Here is a 23,440-nt window from a genome sequence, read left to right on the forward strand (position 1 = left end):
TTGAGAAAAGGTATAGTATATTCTTGGCTCAGTGCATTAACTAGGTGTTAAAGAGGAAGAAGAGGGAGAAACTTATTATTTCACTAAAGTTTATAGGGACTTTGGTGATAGAGACAAGATTTGTTTAAGGTGTTATCAGCCTCAAATTCTTTGCCAACTGGAGCATCTAAGATTGGCTTTATCATTTTCTCCTAGGTGATTTACTGTTCTTTTGGTGGTACATCAAAGGGACTGCACTTCAATAATTTAATAGTTGGACTTGTTCTTCTTACAAGAGGCAGAGATGAAGAGAAAGCAAAATGTAAGTACTTTTAGTATCTCAAAATGATAGTATAGATGTGTGTGCAGAATTATTTTACCTCAGATTTCTGATGACAGGCAAGGGATTTGAATGGACATTTTTTCTTTTTTTATTTTATTTTATTTTATTTATTTATTTATTTTTTAATGAATTTTTATTTATTTTTTTGTTTCAGATATTTTACCTTTTTACCCCATTGGCACCCCCCACCCCCACCCCCCTCCACCCTGTCCCCGGCTTAGTTGTCCATGTCCATTGGTCATGCATACATGCATATAAGTTCTGTGGTTTATCTCTTCCCACCCCCCCACCCCCCATCCCCTCTTCTGAGGGATGTCAGTCTGTGCCCTACTTCCATGTGTCTGGGTCTACTGTATTCCTCAGACTGTTATGTTCATTATATTCCGTATATAAGTGAGATCATGTGGTATCTGTCTTTTTCTGCTTGGCTTCTTTCACTTAGGATAATACTTTCCAGGTCCCTCCATGTCGTCTCAAAGGATAAGAGATCTTTCTTTCTTACCGCTGCATAGTACTCCATTGTGTATATGTACCACAGCTTTTTTATCCTGAATGGACATTTTTTCAAAGAAGATAAACAAGTGTCCAATAAGCACTTCAAAGAATGCTCAACATAATTAGTTTTTAGGGGAATGCAAATTAAAATTACAATGAGACATTAATTCATACTAAAATAAAAAAGAAACAATATTAGTGTTAGTGAGGATGTGGGAAAAGTGCAATCCCTACATTGCTGTTGGAAGTATAAAATAGGACAGCCATTTGAAAAAACTGGCAATTCTTCAAACTTTTGTTAAAAATTGAGTTATTGCCCTGACCAGTGTGGCTTGGTTGGGCGTTGCTCTGTGCACCTAAAGGTTGCCAGTTGGATTCTCAGTCAGAGCACATGCCCAGGATTTGGACTTGATTCCCAGTAGGGGGCATGCGGGAGGCCGTCGATCAGTGTTTCACTCTCACATCAATGTTTCACTCTCATATCAATGTTTCTCTCTCTTTCTCTGCCTCTCTCTCTCAAAACCAATTTAAAAAATTTTTTAATTGAGTTGTTACATGATCCAGCAATTCCACTCCTAATTATATACCTAAGAAAATTGGTAACATATTTAACCCTGGAACAATGCAGTGATTAGGGGCACCAACCCCTGTGCAGTTGAAAATTCACATATAACTTCTGACCCATTTAAAACTTAGTTTTCCATTAGTATCTGGGAGGGATTGGTTTCAGGACCCCCTGCAGATACCAAAACCCACAAATGCTGAAGTCTGCCTATATAAAATGGCATAGATCAGTGCGTATAGTCGGTCCTCTGTGGATCAAAAAACAATACAAGCATTTATTGAAGAAAAAAAAAAATCTGTGTATAGGTGGAGCTGCATGGTTCAAACCTGTATTCATTAACAAAAAAATGTACATGAATGTTCATAGCAGCATTGTTCATAATAGTCACAAATGAAAGCAACCCTAATGTTCATCAACTACAGTAAACAAAAATGTGCTATTTTCATGCAATAAAATATTACTCAACAATAAAAAAGAAGTAAAGTACTGATACATGCTACAACATGGTTGAACCCGAAAATACTATGTTAAATGATACATGCCAGTCAAATTAGGTCATATATTATATGATTTCATTTATTTAAAATGTCTAGATTAGACAAATTCATAGAGCCAGAAAGTAGAGTAGTGGTTGCCAGAGGGTGGGGGAGAGGGAAATGGAGAGTGACTGCTAATAAATATGGGGTTTCTTTTTGGGATAAAAATGTTCTGGAATTAAATAGTAATGAAGATTACACTGAATTGTATACCTTTAAAGGGTGAATTTTAAGAAATGTGCATTATATCTCAAAGGTTTTATTTTAAAAATTCTGATGGCATAGATTTTTAGCAGTCTATTCTTGCTTTACTTCACAAATAGAAACAAATGTTCATTTACTTGATAATGTTTATGTGGATTCTTGGTAAAAGGTTTAATTCTTTGTAATGGTTTTACTTTAATTCCAGAAATTAATTTTACTAGGTGAATTATGTAAGCCCAGAAGGGGATGGCACCTCATCCATGACCTTTAAATCCCACTAAGCAAGCAAATATTATAATGAGAAGGCATCATTTATCCCCTTAATATGAAAAGGAAGATAACTTTAATTGATCATTGTCCATCTGTGTTTCCTAGGATATGCCTTTATTTCCTTTTCTACAGTTTCATTCAGGTTTAATTGACACTGAATAAAATCCACATGTATAAAGCGTACATTTTTATATCTTTTGAGATTATACTCACATTATGACAATCAAGATAATGAATATATCCATAAACCCAATTTTATATATTGAATTTAACTATGATCCTAGTTCTGTCAGTAGTATCCCACTATCAGCAAACCTATACTCTGGATCCAGGCAGCCAGTAATTAAAAATTTTTGAGTCATAAACACAAACATATTATTTGAAAATTTTTTTCATTTTTATTATACAATTTCATTAGTTTCCTAGAGTTATGTAACAAAAATATCATGAACTAGGTGGCTTAAAACAACAGAAGTTTAATATCTCACACTTCTGGAGGTTAGAAGTCCAAAATTAAGATCTTAGCAGGGCCTTACTCCCTCTGAAATGTGTAGGGAAGAATCCTTTCTTCTTCCCAACTTCTGGGGGTGGCCATCCATCTTTGGTGTTCCTTGGTTTACAGCTGCATTACCTTAATCTGCCTATCTCATCACATGGCTTTCTTCTAACCATGTCTTCTCATCCTATAATCCGTCATACTGGATTAGAGTCCATCCTAATGACCTCATCTTAAGTTGATTACCTTCATAAAGACCCTATTCCAAAGTCACATTCATAGGTACCGGAGTTAGGACTTCATTATCTCTGGGGGGCCACAATTCAACCCATAACAGATGGTTGGAGCCCTCTAGTAATATATATTCCCTCTAAGGCGGCAATTTTCAACCCAGGTGCTGCAAGAATTTTTAAACATGTAATACCTGACTATTTAGTCAGGGGCATTGACCTCTTTTCCCTTAGATTGTCAAATGAAAAAATAACAACAGCCAATACAACAATAGCTGTCTGGTGTGAATGAATAAAAATTATACCTATTTTTTTGTCAGATTGGCAAAACATATAATATATTTTCTGGCGTGTCACAGAATTTTAGTGATTAGTTTATGTGTGCCATGAGATGAAAAAGTTTGAAAATCACTGCCCTAAGGGAATCGGCTTTGGGACACAGGAAGGCAGACAGTGGAACCCACTGGGCCTTTAGAGGGATGGAATGTCTCTTCTATCTTTCTGTGATCTCCCTTTCCAAGTAAGGTACACATTCACAGGTACCCAGAGGTTAGGATTTCAACATACCTTATTTGGGGATGTAGATCAACCCATAATAGCAGTATTTCAAGCATATATATATAAAATATATATACCTCTACCCAGCTTTATTATTTCTTTTTTATTAAATATATTTTTATTGATTTTTTAGAGAGAAAAATAGAAACATTGATGTGAAAGAGAAACATCTATCTCAGTGGTTCCCAACCTTCCTAAGGCTGCAACCCTTTAATATAGTTCCTCATGTTGTATGTGGGCGTATCTGCATGTGGGCGGACCCACCTGGAGACGGATAGAGGAGCGGTGTCTCGGTTCCTAAGACCATTGGAAATATGTCGTTTGACCCCCAAAGGGGTCACAACCCACAGCTTGAGAACCACTGATCTGTCAGCTTCCTCCTGGCATGCCCCATCCTGGGATCGAACTTGAAACCCAGGGCACATGCCCTGACCAGGAATCGAACCGGGACCTCTCAGTCTGTGGGACAACGCTCAATCCACTGAGCCACATCACCGGGCTATTATTTCTTAATATTATATTATATTTGTCCCAGATCTAGTTTTTAAATAAAATATTATAGCCAAGGCAAAGTTCTCTCTTTGTATCACTCCATGGTCCCATTTCCATTCTTCTCTTCACAGAGGTTATTATTCTCATGATTTTGGTGATGTTTCATTTCTTATACATGTATACCATTTTTATATATCCTTAAACATATCTTTAACTCTTTTGCAGATTTTAAACTTTTAAAAAAAATTCTAACCCAAGGATATTTTTCCATTTATCTTCTGATAGAATGGGAGGGAGGAAGGGAGGGAGAGAAAGGGAGACAGATAAAGAAACATTAATATGAGAGAGACACATTGATTGGTTGCCTCCTGACTGACCCCGACCAGGGCCAGGGATGGAACCATGTGCCCTTGACCGGAATCGAACCTGGGACTATTTGGCCCTTGGGCCTCATTCCACCCACTGAGCCAAACCAGCCAGGGCACAGTATTTAAACTTTTAAATCTTTTTTATTGATTTTTAGACAGAAAGAGAAACACCGACTTGTTCCACTTACTGATGTGTTCATTGTTTGCTTCTTGTATGTGCCTTGACTGGGGATCAAACCCGCAACTTTGGTGTATCAGAATAGTGCTCTAATCAACTGAATTATCTGGCCAGGGCCTACAGCACTTTTTATTTTTTAAATTATTTATTTATTTTTTGGTACATGCCCCTAGTGGGAACTGAACCCGGAACTCTCTGGTCTGCAGGCTGATGCTCCAACTGCTGAGCCAAACTGGCCAGGGCTTAATTATACTTTTATCAGTTTTTGGAGAGAGAGGAAGGGAGAAGGAGAGAGATATAGAAACATTGATGAGAGAGAAACATCTGTCAGCTGCCTCCTGAATGCCCCCTACTGGGGACTGAGCCTGCAACCTGGGCATGTGCCCTGACCAGAATTGAACCTGTGACCTCTTGGTGCATGGAATGCTGCTCAATCCGCTGAGCCACACTTTTTGGGCCTACAGCACCTTTATTTTTTTTAAATCATCATTTGAAGATGTTTTTTTCCACTTATCCTCAGATGGATTGGGGAGGAGGGAAGAGAGAGAGGGAATGAGAGAGAGAGAGAAACATCGATGTGAGAGAGACACATCAACTGAGCTATGTGCCTTTGACCAGAATGGAATCCGTGACTCTTTGGTTCGAGGACCAATGCTCTAACTGCTGAGCCAAACCAGCCAGGGCATAGATTTTAAAGTTTTAAAATAAACGGTAGGCTGGCTGGTGTGGCTCAGTGGTTGAGCGTTGACCCATGCACCAAGAGGTTGCCAGTTCAATTCCTGGTCAGGGCACATGCCCAGGTTGTGGGCACATGCCCATGTGGGGCATGCAGGAGGCGACCAATTGATTTTTTCTCTAATCTACGTTTCTATCTCTCTCTCCCTCTCCCATCCTCTCTCTCTCAAATTAATAAAGGGGAAAAAAATGAAAATAAATGGTATACTACACAAATTATTTTGCAGTTTGCATTTTCCCTGAATTAAAAATATATATATATATATTTAACTTAACTTTATTGTTGAATGTATTACAAATGTCCCTCTTTTTTCCTCCCTTGACCCCCTCCTCCTTAGTCCTTCCTCCCTCCTGCTTTACCCACACTATTGTCTGGGTCTATTGGTTATGCATATATGCATATAAGTTCTTTGGTTTCTCTTTTCCCACCCCACCTAATCCCCTTCCCTTTGAGGTTCATCAGTCTAACAACCAATTTGTACTTCCTAATCCCTTCATCTTTTTCACCTAACTCCCCTCCCATCTGGCAACCAACAAAAAGTTCTCTGTATCTATGAGTCTGTTTCTGTTCTGCTTGCTCATTTTTTTTGCAGATTCAGTTGTTGATAGATATATATTTATTGCCATTTTATTGTTCATATTTTTTTATCTTCTTCAAGAAGACCTGTGAACATTTCATGTAATACTGGTTTGGTGGTGATTAACTCCTTTAGCTTTTTCTTATCTGGGAAACTCTTTGTATGGCCATTGATTCTAAATGATAACTTTGCAAGATAGAGTAATATTGGTTGTAGGTCTTTGCTTTTCATCACTTTTACTATTTCTTACCACTCCTTTCTGGCCTGCAAAGTGACCAGAATTGAACTCTAGACTCTTTGGTCCGCAGGCCAACGCTCTAACCACTGAACCAAACCAGCCAGGGCCACACCTGAACATTTTTGCAAATTTGGTATGTTTGTAAAGATATCACATTGTTATTTTAATTTGCATTGCTGGTATTTTTTTAAAGGAATAAGTAAACAAACGTATATGTGTTTATAAAGTGCTTGGCACTAGGAATAACTCAGTAATTGTTACCTGTCTCTTTCCTCCCTACTTCCACCAGGGTATATTTGATCTATGATAAGATTAATTTATTTTCCCTTTCTCCTAGATATTTTTAGTCTTTTTGCAAGTGAGTCTGGAAACTATGTTACACGGGAAGAAATGGAAAGAATGCTCCATGTGGTGGATGGTAAAGTCCCAGATACACTCAGGAAGTGTTTCTCAGAGGTATATTTAAAGATTTACATTTTATCCCTACCTATTGACTCTTAGTTGTATAATGAATTTAGCTATGATGAATAAATGTTTATGTGCAGCATATTCTTGACATTTTTGTATTTAACAGTTGATGTTTCAACCATGTTTTATGCTTAAAAGTCCACAGCACTTATTACTTCTATATTTGTGAATCTACAATCCAGTTCTACTGCAAAGGCAGCTGTCTGTATTTATGGTATAATGAAACATACTCCCACACTCTCACACCAACACACACATGCTTTCACAGGTGATCCTGCAGGAACCTGAGCATTGCTCACATTGTAGTGCCATTGCTTTTCATCATGGACATAAAGGCATATTCCTTGTTTGCCTTGAGCCATTCTGGTACCTCTATGACCTGTCAAGGCCTATTTTATTTTTATTTTATCACTTAGTTGATTTGCATTGTGAAATATTTGGGTTTAAAAAATTAGTAATTTTTTATCTTTTCATAATTTTTCTATTTTCACTGTATAAAAGTTAAACATTAGAAAATATGTGTCTTTCACGGAGAAAATTTTCTTTTTTCTTTTCAGAGGTCTGTTAATACGGGGAAAGTCCCTAGAGATGGTAGAGTGAAACCCTTTTAGAAGTTTCTGAACCTTCCCTGCAGCACTCAGTGCTGTATGATTTCTTAAGGGTGGCTCTTTGATCTATTTTTTTTTCACAGATATGACAATCCTTCACTGCTCTTGGCTTTATTGAGGGAGTTTTTATTCAGTTTAGTTTAGTCACCTTCCTAACTATATAGGCATTGATTGTCAATACTGCAGCCATATGCATACACCTGGTTCTAATATCTCTTTGGACTCTCTGGCTTTAGCTGTTTACCACTCTGGCTTTGAGCTTCCTCTGTGTTGATAGCACTTGGAGATTTCTCTTTCTTGCTTTTGAGCTTGGCTGTGCAGTTTTTGGTAGTGGTTATGGTGTTACATTTTACTTAGTATTTCTGTGTATTTGGTGCAAAGGATTGGCCTCTTGCATTTTTGCTTCTGATATATTGACTGGAAGTTGCGTGATAGTATTGAATATTTTTATTTTTTTATTTTTATTTTTTTATCCTCACCCGAGGATATTTTTCCATTTTTTTTTGTTCAGGTAGAGTGGGAGGGAGAGAGAGAGGAACAGAGAGAGAGAGAGAAACATCGACGTGAAGGGACACATCGACTGGTTGCCACCCGCACAACCGACCAGGGCCGGGGACAAACTGCAACTGAGGTACGTGCCCTTAGCGGGAACCGAACCCGGGTCTCTCAGGACCGCAGATCGATGCTCTAACCGCTGAGCCAAACTGGCCAGGGCAGATTAGCTATTTTTTACCTCCTCCAATAACAAAATTTGCTGATCAGAAAAAAGGTAATCTTATATTTTCAGGCTTGATTAATTGGATTTCCAGAGATGTCTAATGTGTTAATACTGTGCTCATTTTGGGGGAAAATGTATGTATTTTAAAAATTTTAATAAGATTTAGCTCAGCTGGTGTGGCTCAGTGGTTGAGCATCGACCCATGCACCATGAGGTTGCCAGTTTGATTTCCGGTCAGGACACATGCCCAGGTTGTGGGCCAGATACCCAATGGAGGACATGCAGGAGGCGGCCAGTCAGTGTTCTTTCTTATTGATGTTTCTGTCTCTCTCTATCTCTCCCTTCCTCTCTCTCTAAAATCAATAAAGAAAAAAAGCATTAAAAAAAAGAAACTTAAAGAAATAGATTTTAATACATAAATTTATAGATGGGAATTAAATGAGGTTCTCTAGAAAAAAAAAGCAGGTACATATATTAGATGATAATTAGTGCAATAGGAAAAAATAAAATAGAATAAGGAGGATAGGTGGTGATAGGGAGGCGGTGACTAAGTGTTAGTGTTTTGTATAGAATAGTTAGGAAAGGTTTGCCAGATAAAGTGACATTTGAACAGAGAATTTAAAGGAAGTGAGAGTAAAACCAGATATCTGGGAGAAGCATTTTCCACAAAGAGAAGTGTGCTTGACATGTCTAAGCAGCAACAAAGAGGCCGATTTAGCTGGAATGGAGTGACCAATGGTGTAGTAGGAAATGAGGTTACAGAGATTGGGGGTTGGATAGAATGGATCAGGAGTATTATATACGATCTTGTAGGATAGTGTCAGTTCTTTGACTTTCACCCTTAGTGAGATGGGAAAGCATTAGAGGATTTTGAGCAGAGGAGTACATGAGTTGTATTTTTATTTTTTTAAACGTGATCATTTTGGCTTTTATGTGTAGGGCAGTCTGAACAGAGTCCCATTGAGGTATCTGAATGATCCAGGTAAGAGGTGATGGCCATTTATATCATGGTGTGTCAGTGAGGTAATGCGAAGTTTTTATTTTATTTATTAATTTTTGTTAATTCTCACCGGAGGATATTTTTCCATTGATTTTTTGAAAAAGTGGAAGGGAGAGAGGGAGAGAGAAAGAGAGAGAGAGAAACAGAGAAATTGATGTGAGAGGGACACATTGATTGATTGCCTATTGCACAACCTCAACTGGGGCTGGGGATCGAACCTGCAACCCAGGCACATGCCCTTGTCTGGGAATTGAACCTGCTACCCTCTGGTACTCAGGCTGACGCTCTAACTGCTGAACAACACTGGCCAGGGCTCTGCATTTATTTCGAATGTGTAGTTGACAGTATCTTTTCTTATATTTATTATGGGCTGTGACAGAAAGAGAAGAGACTAACTAAGTTGTTTGGCCTGATATAGTAAAAGAGTTACCATTAACTGAGATGTCTAAGACTACTGGAGAGGGAGGTTTGAGGCTTCAATATCAAAAAAGGTTTAGGACAGCCTGGCCGGTGTGGCTCAGTGGTTTAGTGTCGACCCACGCACCAAGAGATTGCTGGTTCCATTCCCAGTCAGGGCACATGCCCAGGTTGTGGGCCTGATCCCCAGTAGGGGGGTGCAGGAGGCGGCCAGTACATGTTCTCTCATCAATGTTTCTAGCTCTCCCTCTCCCTTCCTCTCTCTCTCTAACATCTATAAAGAAAAAAAAATTTTTTTAAAGGTTTAGGACATAATTAAGTTTGAGAATCATATTAGACATTCAAGTGGAGTTGTCAGCTATGCTTTTTGTCATAATAAGTTGGAGTTCAGGGGAAAGGATTTGTTGGCTTATAGATAGAAAACTAATTGAAAGACTGAGTCCTGTACTCCAATGTTTAGAGATTGACAAGATGAAGAGGAATCTAAAATTGGAACCTAAGCAATAGCCTGTGAGGAGAACCAAAAGTGAATAATATCGTAGAAGCCAAGTGATAAAAAAGAGGAAGCAGTGTTTAACTAATTTAAATAAACTGAAAGGTCAAGTGAATTGACCTCTCTGATCTCTGAGAAATCATCATTAGATTTGGCAACATGGAGGGTAAGTCATTGGTGTAGGTCCTGTGGAGTTAAACAATGACTGGAGTTGGGCCTGGACCAGTTTGGCTCAGTGATTAGAGTGTAGGCCCATGGAGCAAAGGGTTGCAGGTTCGATTCTGGTCAAGGGCACGTACCTGGGTTGTAGGTTCGATCTGTGGCCCTGGTCGGGGCTGTGTGAGAGGCAACCAATTGATGTGTCTCTCTCACATCAGTGTTTCTTTCTCTCTCCTTCCCTCCCTCTCTTCCACTCTCTCTAAAAAGTCAATGGAAAAATATCCTCAGGTGAGGATTAGCAAAAACAAAAACAAATCACTGAAGTGGGAAACTGGAAGGTGTGTGCACATAAGAGGAAATTGTGTTGGGGAGGTGCTTAAAATTGCATATATGGGAAGGGCAATGGTTAGTATAAAAAAAGATCATAAGACTATAGTAGAAAATAGCTCAGTCAGGGTTTTATGAAGGATGAGCTTTGAAGAGGGAAGATCAAAGGACTGATAGGTTGTTTGGAATATTCATGTGTAAGGTTATGCAAATTATTATATACATATAGGCCATGAAAATCCAACACTGTAAGTGAACTAATTTGAGCTGATTCAGTTATTTGCTGTATTTAGCTGCTGTAATTTCTTAGTAATGTGTCTGATGATTGTATCCAAGACCCTAGCTTTTCAAATTATCATGTTTCAATATCAGTTTACTTATAATAGGCTTATTTGGCCCTTCCATAACAATTTTTTTTTTTGCATTTATCTAGAGATAGAGTGGGAGGGAAGAAGGGAGAAAGAGAGAGAGAGAGAGATAGAGAGAGAGAGAGAAAGAGAGGGAAACATTGATGTGAGAGAGAGATATCGACTGATTGCCACCCACACGATGTCAACTGGGGCCGGGCAGAAAGGGCAACTGAGGTACATGCTTTTGGCGGTAACCAAACCCAGGACCCTCTGGTCTGTGGGCCGATGCTCTAACTGCTGGGCCATACTGGCCAGGGCCACAACAGTGTTTTGTATGTTCTTGCACTCCTAAAAAATAACAAAACCCAAAACTATAAAAAGAAGCACTTTAGCTAATAGATATGGACCTAGCACCTAGATTTGAGTGAGGTGAATTGGGTCTCTGCTTTTTTTGTCTTGGCTTTATTAGTCTTGACAGATAATGTTATAAAGCAAATCCACATAGGAGATAGGAGTTGTGTTGTTTTTTTCTTACTGAATAGTTTTTGGTAGTTGATTTTTGAAGTCAAAATTCATATTTTATATTGTTCTTTTTTTATTATCCTCACCCGAAGACATTTTTCCATTTTTTGTTCAGATAGAATGGGAGGGAGAGAGAGAGAAACATCGACGTGAAAGAGATACATTGAGTGGTTGCCACCCACACGACCCAACCAGGGCCGGGGACAAACTGCAACCAAGGTATGTGCCCTTAGCAGGAACCAAACCCGGGTCTCTCTGGACCGCAGGCCGACGCTCTAGCCGCTGAGCCAAACTGGCCAGGGCTATATTGTTCTTTAAAGATGTATCAGTTTCAGGTTCTGTTTTATTATTGTCATAGTTAATCCTCACCCGAGGGTAATTTTTCCATTGATTTTTAGAGAGAGTGGAAGGGAGAAAGGGAGAAAGAGAGAGAAACATCAATGTGAGAGAGACACATTGATTAGTTGCCTCCATCACAAACCTCGACCAATTTGGAGATGGAGCTTGCAACCCAGGTATGTGCTCTTGACCAGGAATTGATCCTTTGATCCTGTGGTACAAAGGTCGACTCTCTAACCACTGAGCAACACTGGCCAGGGCTCCGTTTATTTTTAATTGCCTTTTATAGTGTTGGAATTTTTTTTCTAGACCACTATTATGATGATTTATAAACGGAGACTTTCCTTTTGCTTCCTTTTACAACAGATAAATGGCTCAAAAACATAAAAACTTAGGTTTGACAGATGGGATTTTGGTGCTCCAGTTAAGTTATGTGGATTGATCCCAATGGGGAGGTGGATTTCAGAGGTTACTTTGTATTTCACTAAGTCCAGGCAGTGTGGTATATAGCTTAGACATGGAAACTTTGGAGCCTGGACTACCTGGGTTCAGTCCCGTCTGTGCCACGGTATAACCTTGGGCAGATTACATAACTTTTTGGTGCCTCAGTTTTCTCATGTGCAAAATGGGGATGATAATTGTATTTCCTATTGAAGGTTGCTTTAAATATTAAATTAATATGAACATGTTTAAAATGGTACTCAGAGTATTATAAATACTCAGTAATAATTAATTATATGTAAAGATGGTAGAAGTGCCTATTATAGTTGGCAGCTTTTCTCTTTCTTAGGGTACACAAGGTGCATCTTATAACATCTGAGCTGCCCATTGTAATTGAAGGATACTATGATTTTATGACTTATTCCAATGTCAGAGATGTTAACCTGTGTAAAAGTAAGCATTAGCTTATGGAATTTATATTGCTAATACTCTTTCTAGACTAAATATGGTATAGAGAAGAAAAATATGGTTATGATTCCCTAATTTCTAAACACTTAGCAATGTCTTCACATGTAGGAAGTCTGAATGTTTTATTCTTCCATTCAGAAAAACAAGACTGTCATTGCTATCTTGAGTGTTTGGCTTGCACTGTTAAATGTTTAGAAACTACTAGACTAAGCATGTTGCTGTACTTGGTAGGATATTACTAAACAATGTAGACTATATTTCCACTATATCTCTTTTAGGTTATAAGTTATTTGTATCCCTTAATATCTCTAGCAGCATTAGACCTGCTAGGCTCCTGAATGTCATTCCTGATTGTGTTCCCTTTTTCTCATAGCAACATCTGGCCCTCACTCAACCTATGTCCTATTGTCTTCCAAAGAGATTGACTTGCATAGCCATGTGATGTCCTTTCTCATCCTGGATACAATTTTTCTCCAGAGATTTAGCAAGGCAAGGAAAGAATGCAAAGAAATAGAAATCTTGTTTCTTTTTTTTATTCTAGTTGACTTGTGAATACATGTTTTCATTGGTGCTTTCTGGTTTAGGACTCTGGAATAGTTTTTAATTTGCCAATGAAATTTAAAAGAGCACTTAAATTTTATACATATTTAATTAAAATATGCTAATTTTGACAGATTGAGGTGCTAAAGAAGAGGGATAAGGCAAGTGAAAATTGGATTTATTAAATATTAAAAGAAATGCAGTTTACTGGTTTCAGGATATACCTTAGCAAATAAAGTGTGGCTTCTTATTAGCAGTGCACTGCTTTAATGAATTGAAGAAATAAGTTGCAATTTGCATATAGATTTCGAGCAAATGAAAGTTCTGAAGTACAATTATTTTTTTAAAACAGCTTGATTTCCAAGATTACAGCATATGGTGTTTAGTTAATTCTTCCTTTGTAGGTAAATGTCAACTAACTTCAGATTTCAAGTTGTGCATGTTCCAAGTAAGATACCTTAAATTTTGACTAAACTATATTTTCTTGTTTTAATTATAGGGTGAAAAGGTAAACTATGACAAGTTTAGAAATTGGCTTCTTCTAAACAAAGATGCTTTTACCTTCTCTCGTTGGCTGTTGTCTGGAGGTGTATATGTCACCCTCACTGATGATAGTGATACTCCCACTTTTTACCAAACTCTGGCTGGAGTCACACATTGTAAGTAATGACGTTTCATTGTTTTCTGTTCACTTTTTAATAGGATTGCCTGGTAATATGAGAATATGCCTATAAAGAAGAAATGTATTATCAGTAGTTTTTTCTCCTAAAATGTAATAAAATTAAATGCTTGGCTGAAAAGGAAAACTCTCTTTTTTTTCTACTCACTAATACTTCATACTCCAAATGTGTGGGTTTTTTTTCTGACACCAAGCAATTCTCCAATGCTCTGCAGACACCAACTGGGTGTCCTACAATTCATTTCAATTCTGACACTATCTACTTAGGGTCAGCATAGACCCCACTGGTTTAGGGCTTAGTCCCACAAGATTCTCCCTCTGTTCCCCAATCTTAAGTTCAGGTTGTCACCATGCTTCTGACCAATCCACTGTAAATTAGAGGTTTCTATGAGTCCCTCCTTGGGGTTTGATAATTTGCTGGAATAGCTCACAGAACTCAGGGAAATAGTTATGTTTACAGATTTATTATATAATACAGAATATATTAAAGAATACAAATGAATAGCCAGATGAAGAGATACCTAGGGCAAGATCTGGATGGGAGCTTCTGTCCCTGTGGAGCTGGGATATGCCAATCCTGCTGGCATGTGGATATGTTCATCAGTCTTGAAGTTCTCTGAACACCATACTTTAGGAATTTTTATGGAGGCTTCATCACTTAGGCATGATGAATTATTAACTAAATTTCCAGCTCCTTTTCCTTCTTCAGAGATTGGAGAGTGGTACTGAAAGTTACAAGTTTCTAATTATGGCTTGGTCTTTCTGGTAATCATTCCTCATCCAGGAGCCCCACCAAGAGTCATCTCATGCCTTAAAACAAAAGACTCCTATTACCCTCAAAATTCCAAGAAATGTAAGAGCTTGTGTCAGAAACTCCTGTGTCACTCAGGAAATTACAAGTTTGGTTAAAAACTTCTAATTAGCAGAAACCAGTGGCAGAGACCAATTTTTAATGATTTCACAGTGGCCTTCTACTAATTGTCTTTAGCCAACCTGCATTAGTTTCCTGGGGTTACTGTAACAAATGATCACAGTTCATAAACTGAAACAACAAATTTATTCTCTTATAGTACTGGAAGCTGAAATCAAGGTGTTAGCAGAGAGCCATGTTCCTTCTAAAAGACCTAGGGAATCCTTCCTTGCCTCTCCCAGCTTCTGGTGACTACAGGCTTTGCTTGGCTTGTGGCAGCATAACTCCAGTCTCTGCCTCCATCTTCACGTGGCCACCTTCTCTGTTTGTGTGTCTTTCTGTGTCCTTTCCTCTTCTTCTTTTTTAAATATGTTTTTCTTGATTTTTTTGAGAAAGAGGGGAAGAGAGAGAGAGATAGAAACATTCATCAGCTGCCTCCTGCATGCTCCCTACTGGGAATTGAGCCCACAACCCAGGCATGTGTCCTGACCGGGAATTGAACTAGGACCTTTCGGTCCATGGGACAATGATCGATCCACCGAGCCATACCAGCTGGGCCCTTTCCTCTTCTTACAAGGTCAGCAGTCATTAGATTTGGGACCCAACTTCAATCTAGGATGGTTTTACCTCAAGATCCTTAATTTATTACATCTTCATAGACTCTACTATTTCCTAATAAGGTCACATTCTGAGGTTCCAGGTGATCATGAAATTTTGAGGAACACTGTTCAGTCCACCACCAAACAGGCCTAAGTGTTAACATCTACTATTCTTCTTCCCTGTGGTTATATAAAAGTTACCTACACTGGGCTTTTTCTTATGTTACTTCTTAATGCTGGAATATCTTTTGCTTTCCTTCTCCTTGTAAGTGAATAGTAATCTTTGAAGACTTAAATCACATGCTCCTGTGTTTTCATGAAACCTTTTATTGTCTTTCTATGAGAAATCAACTCTCTTTCCTCTGAATTCTCTTAACACCTTTTTTGTAACCTTTTTTTTTGGTTTAAGATTTTTAAAATGATTTTTAGAGGGAGGGGAAGGGAGAAGGAAAAAGACAGAAACATTGATGTGAGAGAAACATCGTTTGGCTGCCTCCTGCACCTCTCCCACCAGGGATGGAGCCTGAAACCTGGGCATGTGCCCTGACTGGGAATGGGACTGGCACCTTTTTGGTGCACAAGACTATTCCCAACCAACTGAGCCACACAGACCAGGGATTATTGATTTTTAGAGAGAGAGGAAGGGAGAGTATACCCTTCTTGAATGAACTTACCACTTTCATTCTTGCGTTATAATTATAGCATTCTATTTATTTATACATGTTATCTCTCTTAAATCATAGATAGTCTTTATTATTCTTTCCTTATCTTCTGTGCCACACCTTAAATACATATTTGTTAACTGAATAGAGGACTTTGGGTGTCAAGTACTATTTGTATATATTGCTTTATGTAACTTATAATTTGGCTACTAATTACACACCAGCTACTTTTCCATTCATTTCATTCCATTGTTACCAGAAGTTCTGATTGATAAATTTTGGGCTGAGTAGGCAATGAACTTGATTCTACTATTCAGTGCCCTTTCTTTATTTTTGAAAGGAGAGCCTTTCAAAAAACTTGTTTTGCATATAAAAATTGGGGAATCTTTTTATACTACTATAAACTCTAACTTACATTAATATTTAAATTGTCAGTCTTAGGAATATTCTGCTGAATTTTTGCTTTCATTTGTGATTATATGGTGAATTATTTTTCTGTTGATATTGGTTAAGAGTGTGACTGCTTCCCTGAATGATTTGTGTTAAAAAAAAGTTATTCTGACACTTGCTAAGATGGTAAGGAAGACTTTATTTAAGACTTTGCGGCACATCGAGCAGAGGGAGGTACAGCTACATACAGGAAGTATTTGTCAAAGATCACAGGATCCTTAGGTCTGAATTATACCTCCTTTCAATGGGATAGAATTGGCCTCTCCCAGTACAGCAACAAATATTTATTGAAGATGTCTACAGGTGTTAGAGATAAAGCAGGAAACAAAACAAGGATGGCAGCAGCCAAACATCTGCATTATACTGGCCTGAATGTGGTTGTTCTGGAAGCCCGGGACCGTGGGAGGCAGCACTTAACACTGTTAGGAACCAGATAGTTAAATATGTGGACCTTGGAGGCTCCTATGTTAAGCCAACCCAGAATCATATCTTAAGATTAGCCAAGGAGTTAGAATTGGAGACCTACAAAGTGAATGAAGTAGAGTGTCTGATTCACCATGTTAAGGACCTCAACATATCCCAGAAATCAGTAGACCAGATTGTCCAGGCTTAATGTCTCCTTCTATTCTTCAGGTTCCTAATGTCTCCATGCCCCTACCTCCAGTTAATTTTTTTCCATTTATCTTCAGATAGAGTGGGAGGGAAAGAGAGAGAGAAAGAAAGACAGAAAAACATCAGTGTGAGAGAGACACATCAATCAGTTGCCTCCCGCATGATCCTGACCAGGGCCAGGACCGAACGGCAACTGAGGTACGTGCCCTTGACTGGAATTGAACCCATGACTCTTTGGTTCAGGCCAATGCTCTAACCGCTGAGCCAAACCGGCCAGGGTCAGCTGCTCATTTTACATGAACTGCCCGCCCACATGCCACACAAAGTCCACTGGCTCCAAGTCTGCCCTAGCTAAGATGAGATTCATGAACCTTTTCTTCTGCTCCAACCCATTTCATTTCTTCTTTATTGGAAACAAGTATGTCTTATTATCATGGGATATTCCCGCCCCCTCCCCCCCGCAAAAAAAAAACAAATGTAGAGAACAATAATTTCCTCTTTAGCAAATTATACGAAAAAAGACTTTGTGGTAGTGAGTTATAATAGGGAAGAGAGATTGGTCCTAACTTTAAATACAACAGGGGCAATTGGGTCTTTATACCCAAGGAGCAGGGTGGGGGGTGAAGAGAGGGAAAATTACTAAGAGGACTTCAAGGATAGGGGTATTTCTTCTAAAGGTAGGCCAAGGTGTTATTCATCAAAGATGGGGTACGAGGCCCTGGCCGGTTTGGCTCAGCGGTTGGAGCGCCGGCCTGCGGTCCAGAGAGACCCGGGTTCGGTTCCCGCTAAGGGCACGTGCCTCGGTTGCAGTTTGTCCCCGGCCCTTGTTGGTTGTGTGGGTGGCAGCCACTCGATGTGTCCCTTCACGTCGATGTTTCTCTCTCTCTCTTCCTCTCTCTCCCTCCCACTGTATCTGAACAAAAAATGGAAAAATGTCCTCGGGTGAGGATAAAAAAAAAAAAAAAAAAAAAAAATGGGGTATGAGGAACTTGATCAGATATCAAGGTTAGGAGGATGACTTAGCAGGATTCTTTGCTAAAAGTGAGTTACGCAGGCCAAAGACAAGATGGAGAGGTTCAAGGCCTTGTTGAAAAGAGGACTCAGAGGAGCAGGACTAAAATTTGGTCAAGAAAGACAGTCTTTGTCATTTCCTTAAAGTTAACTTAGTTCTTACATACTTTGCAAATGCAAATGTTGGCTTTGGTTGTTTTTTAAAGCACTATATTAAAAATTACAGACTTATTTAAATTTAATCAGTCAAAATAAGTTTCATGATGTTATCCCATTATCTGGTTCTATTTCTATTTGAAAATTTCTATTTAATTTTTTCAATTGAGAAGATTTTTGGATTTTTATTTTATTTTTTAAATGTTTTTATTGAGTTTTTAGAGAGAGTGGAAGGGAGAGAGATAGAAACATCTATCGGCTGCCTTCTGCACTCCCCCTACTGAGGATCGAACCTGAAACCCAGGCATGTGCTCTGACCTGGAATTGAACCAGGACCTCTCAGTCCATGGGACGACGCTCAATCCACTGAGCCACACTGGCTGGGCAAGAAGATTTTTGGATTTTTAATAGTATCTAAAAGTTTCAATGCCTTTGCCTTATTAAAATATTTATCTTTAATTTATTTGGACGTTGTGGCTCAATTGATTGGGCGCCATCCCATTGAATTGCCAGTTCAATTCCCAGTCAGGGCACATGCCCGTAGGGAGAGGAACAGGGGGCAGTCGATCAGTGTTTCTCACATCGATGTTTCTGTCTCTGTCCCTCTCCATTACTCTCTCTCTAAAAATCAATAAAGAACCTTTAAGCCCTAACCTGTTTGGCTCAGTGGTTAGAGTGCCATCCCAAAGACTGAATGGTCATGGGTTTGATTCCCAGTCAAGTGCACATGCCTGGGTTGCGGTTCGATCCCTGGCCCCAGTCGGGATCATGCAAGAGGCAGCCAATTTCTCTCTCTCCCTCTCCCTTCCTTCTACTCTATCTAAAAAAAAAATCAATGGAAAAATAGCTTTGGGTGAGGATTAATAACAACAAAAAGAACCTTTAAAACTTTTTTTATCTTGAATTATTTAAAACAAATATTAATGTGGATGCATTGTTTTACCTGCAGTAATAACCTAATTTCTAAACTGACTGGTTTCTGCTTAGGGTCACTGTACTCCTACTATCTCTGCAGCATTTTAGCACTATTAACCATTAAGTTTTCTTGAAATTCTCTTCCCCTTTTGCTTTTGAAACATTGTATGTAGTTTCCTAGATTGTTTTTTTTAATGTTTTTATTGATTTTTAGAGAGAGAAAAAGGGAAAGGGAGAGAGAGATAGAAACACTGATGAGAGAAACAGCTATTGGCTGCCTCTTACATGCCTCCTACTGGGGATCGAGCCCACAACCTGAGCATGTTCTTTACTGCTCTCCTTTTTCTGTCTACCTTTAAAATGTGAGTTCTTTCTCCTTTAACTCTATTTTATTATTGGATGACGTGCATGCTTTACTTAATTACAACCATTTCTGTTGCTTCACCTATCATATCTTTGCAGACGATTCCTAAATGAAATATTTTGTTCTTGAGGTATCTCTCAAATTGTGTATTTATTCATTCATTTATTTATTTTTTATCCTCACCCAAGGACATTTTTGCATTTATCTTCAGACAGAGTGGGAGGAAGAAAGTGAGGAAGAGAGAGAGAGAAACATCAATGTGAGAGAGACACATCGAGTGGTTGCCACCCACATGACTCCAACCGGGGCCGGGGACAAACTGCGACTGAGGTACGTGCCCTTAGTGGGAACGAAACCTGGGACTCTCTGGTCCGTAGGCCAATGCTATAACCACTGAACCAAACCGGTCAGGGCAAAGTGGGTATTCATTTAAATGAATGCCTCTTGGATATATATTATAACATCTTAATCTCATAGGTAAAACCAAATTCATCTTTCCTTGCTTTAAGCCACCTAAAGGTAATAAAAGTAAACATGGTCTTCGTCCTATCTTGATTAATATTTTTTGCAATTTCAGTCATTTATTTGGTGATTACCTTTGAGTTTTCCTTATTAAACTTCATATTAGATCCTATCAATCTTAACTCAGTCATATTTCTTGAGTCTTTCTTACTGACATTATTGTAATAGTTTTTCTTATTTCCTGGGTACATGTTAACAATAGGGAAGAATTCAGGACACTTTTTTTTAGTTTACATTTTAAAAAATATCACTCTTCATTTCTCAGAAACCTTTGAAGATTCTTCATTTTCTATAGAACAGAGTGTAAATTCCTTAGCTTTGTTGGCTCTAAAGTCTCTTAGTTTCCTATTCTTAAGTTTCCATACTGATTTCTCTTCACATATGTTCTCTGCTTCAACTGCAGAGCACTGGTCAATGTTTCATGACTATACCATGAACTTTTATTTATTTATTTTTTTGGTACGTGCCCCTAGCGGGAACCAAACCGGGACTCTGTGGTCCACAGGCCGATGCTCCAACCACTGAGCCAAACTGGCCAGGGCTGTACCATGAACTTTTATAGCTACCCTATATACCATTGCTTCTAATATTCCTTCATTTAAGAATGCATTCTAGCCCTGGCCTTTGTAGCTTCGTTGGAGCAACATCCCGTACACTGAAAGTTGGCAGGTTCAGTTCCTGGTCAGGGCACATACTTAGGTTGCAGGTTAAGTCCCCAGTCAAGGTGCGTGTGGGAGACAACTGGTTGATGTTTCTCTCCCTTTCCCTCTCCCTATCCTTTCCTTTCTCTCTAAAATCAATTTTAAAAAATGCATTTATCTTTCAGCTCTTGACAATTGAAATAGTAACTTGTCATAAAAACCCAACTCAGATGCCATACCTTCTCCACTTTTCTTTAGTTTGAATTAATTACTATTTCATTTGCATCCCTGCACACATTTTAATTAAAGCAATTAAGATGCATTTTGCCTTACCTTTGAGTCTGTTGGACATGGTTTTGTTTCTCCTCTGAAGTTATAAGTCCCTTGAGTACAGTGCTCATGTCCTATTTATCTTGGAGTTTTTCTTAGTGCAGTGGACTGAATGCATGTTATTGAACTGAACTGTGTTGAAAAATTTTCAGTCACTAAAATTCTACATTCTAAATACTGATTTAAACATTTGATTTCCCCAGCAGTGAGCAGGAGGTATATGTTGTTTTAGCATTGTAGGGCTAAACCTATACCAAAGAGAAGTACCAAGGTAAATTATCTTATTTGAATACATTTGAACAACTTCATAATATGTGAGGGTTTATATAAAGACATATCATGTTTTAGGGGGAAAATGAATTATGATATTTTACAAATTTAAGGAACTTCTCAAGGTCATAAAGTTAACTGTTCTAAGATTTTTCTTCTAAAACATTTGGTTAAATAGATGATGTGAGATACAGAAAACTGATTAGCATTAAGTTAAGGTACATGGAGGGTCAGCTTTCTTTAAATACAAGGGAATTATCTAATTAATTTATCTACTCCCATAATGCACATTTTGGCCATAGAAATAAGTCAGTAGTGTGTGGTAAAAGCTTGAAGAAATAATATGCTTTTAATTTTAAATTTAAATATTTAAATTTCAAATTATTGGCATCTTAGTTGAATTTTGTCATATTCTTGTTTCTTTTTTTAATCCTCACCCAAGGATATTTTTTCATTGATTTTCAGATAGAGTGGGAGGGAGGGAGGAAGAGAGAGAAACATTGATGTGAGAGAGAGCACACCGATTGGTTGCCTCCTGAACTACTCCAACCAGGGCCAAGATTGAACCGCAACTGAGGTTCATGCCCTTGACCGAATCGAACCCGCAACTCTTTGGTCCACAGGCCAGCATGCTCTAACCACTGAGCAAAACCAGCCTGGGCATATTCTTCTTTCTTGTAAGAGAAATACCCCCAAATAAGAAAAAAGTAATCAACTATCAGGCCACTATACATTGGTAGTTACCAGCCTTTATTGAGCATTAGAATTATTTGGAGAGTGTATTAAAAGTCCAGGTTACTGGTTCTGTTATCAAAGACATTTATTCAGTGGGCCCTAGAACTCTGTACTTTCCTAGATGTCCATGACAATCTGATGGACATGGACTGTGTATTACATTTTGAGAAACACTGATAGGATATTTAATCAATTATTAACTGATCCTGCCACTTATTGTTCATGTAGCTGTGGGAAATTTATTTAATCTCTCTGAACTTCTTTGTTTCTCTGAAGAACAGGGAAAATGATACAGCTTACCTCATAAGTGTGTTGTAAGGAGTGCCGAGAAGGAAAGTTTTTTTCCTCTATCCATCTTGGGTTCATTGGCTGGAGCCCTTTAAGTTAGACTGATAAAAGACAGATATGAGGAAAATGGGAGTTTATTAACATCCTGCATGGGAGCATTCGTTGATGAGTAACTTAAAGGAGTGGTTAGAACCTTAGCTTAAATATCATCCTAGTAAAAAAAAAAAAAAAAAAAAAACACACAAAAAAAACAGCCCTGCAGGTATGGCTCAGTGGATTGAGTTTCATCCCGTGGACTGAGACGTCCTGGTTCCATTCCCAGTCAAGGCACGCACCTGGGTTGTGCGTTTGATCCCCAGTAGGGGGCGTGCAGGAGGCAGCCGTTTGATGTTTCTCTTTCGCATTGATGCTTCTCTCTCACATGGATGTTTCTATCTGTCTCTCCCTTCCTCTCTCTCTAAAAAAATCAATAAAAATATATTTAAAAAACTAATATAAAAAAGAGACCCAATAATTTTGTAGAGAAGCGACTAGACAAAGGGAAAAGGTCTATGAACTCTATGGATGGCAAATTGTGGGAAGGCAGATATATGGAGAAATTAATAGCAGATAGGACTGGCAATAAAGTTTATGTAGATTCATTCCTCTGATGGTAAGGATCTAGAGTTGTCTCTGGTGATTAACTTCTGTTCTTCCTGGTAGAGGGGCAGGGAAGACATCTTTACAAGTTAGGAAATAGGGGGAGAGCAGAGAGCTTTTCTTATATTTGCTTCCTCTCAATTGCCTTCAACTCAAAATAATCCTTATGCCAAAATGGCATATTTGGGGTGGCATGAGATGATACTTTTTGCTTTTAAAGGACTCAGCTCTGTGCCTGGTATAGAATAGGCGCTTTACAGTGAGAATATGCTTTCTCTTGTGTGAGTGAGAGTGCATATGTACTTGGCTTGACAGTGTCAGTGAGCTTTACCTACTGTTTCTAGAGAGTTATTGTTTTGGGAGCAGGCAATTTTCTAATAGAGGGCTGTAGACCAGTACAAAAATGAACTCCTCCACATCTGTGGAAAGAATTTTTCTTACCAGTATTTAAAAAAATAATTTGTAAAAATAAAGAACCAAAATAAACTAGTGCAAGAGAAACTCAAGTTGATACTGGCTTTAGCAAATGGCTACTTTTTCAG

General features: G+C 38.5%; 1 protein-coding gene across 24 annotated transcripts in view; it reads left to right on the forward strand.

The window, feature by feature from the left end:
* Positions 1-23,440, forward strand: part of USP32 (ubiquitin specific peptidase 32) — a 160,951-nt gene that overhangs the window by 40,683 nt on the left and 96,828 nt on the right. For 12 of the 24 annotated variants that reach the window (XM_036267903.1, XM_036267908.1, XM_036267907.1 and 9 more), the window contains 5 exons: positions 196-301; positions 6,603-6,721; positions 8,999-9,041; positions 12,949-13,064; positions 13,615-13,774. In XM_036267903.1, the coding sequence (XP_036123796.1) occupies positions 196-301; positions 6,603-6,721; positions 8,999-9,041; positions 12,949-13,064; positions 13,615-13,774 (544 nt within the window). Of the gene's footprint in view, positions 1-195; positions 302-6,602; positions 6,722-8,998; positions 9,042-12,456; positions 12,561-12,948; positions 13,065-13,614; positions 13,775-23,440 lie in introns of those variants that run through there. The other 12 variants (XM_036267923.1, XM_036267915.1, XM_036267914.1 and 9 more) reach the window with 6 other exon arrangements.

This window comes from Molossus molossus, unplaced genomic scaffold (assembly GCF_014108415.1).
Source record: "Molossus molossus isolate mMolMol1 unplaced genomic scaffold, mMolMol1.p scaffold_m16_p_19, whole genome shotgun sequence".
In the NCBI taxonomy this organism is placed as follows: domain Eukaryota; kingdom Metazoa; phylum Chordata; class Mammalia; order Chiroptera; family Molossidae; genus Molossus; species Molossus molossus.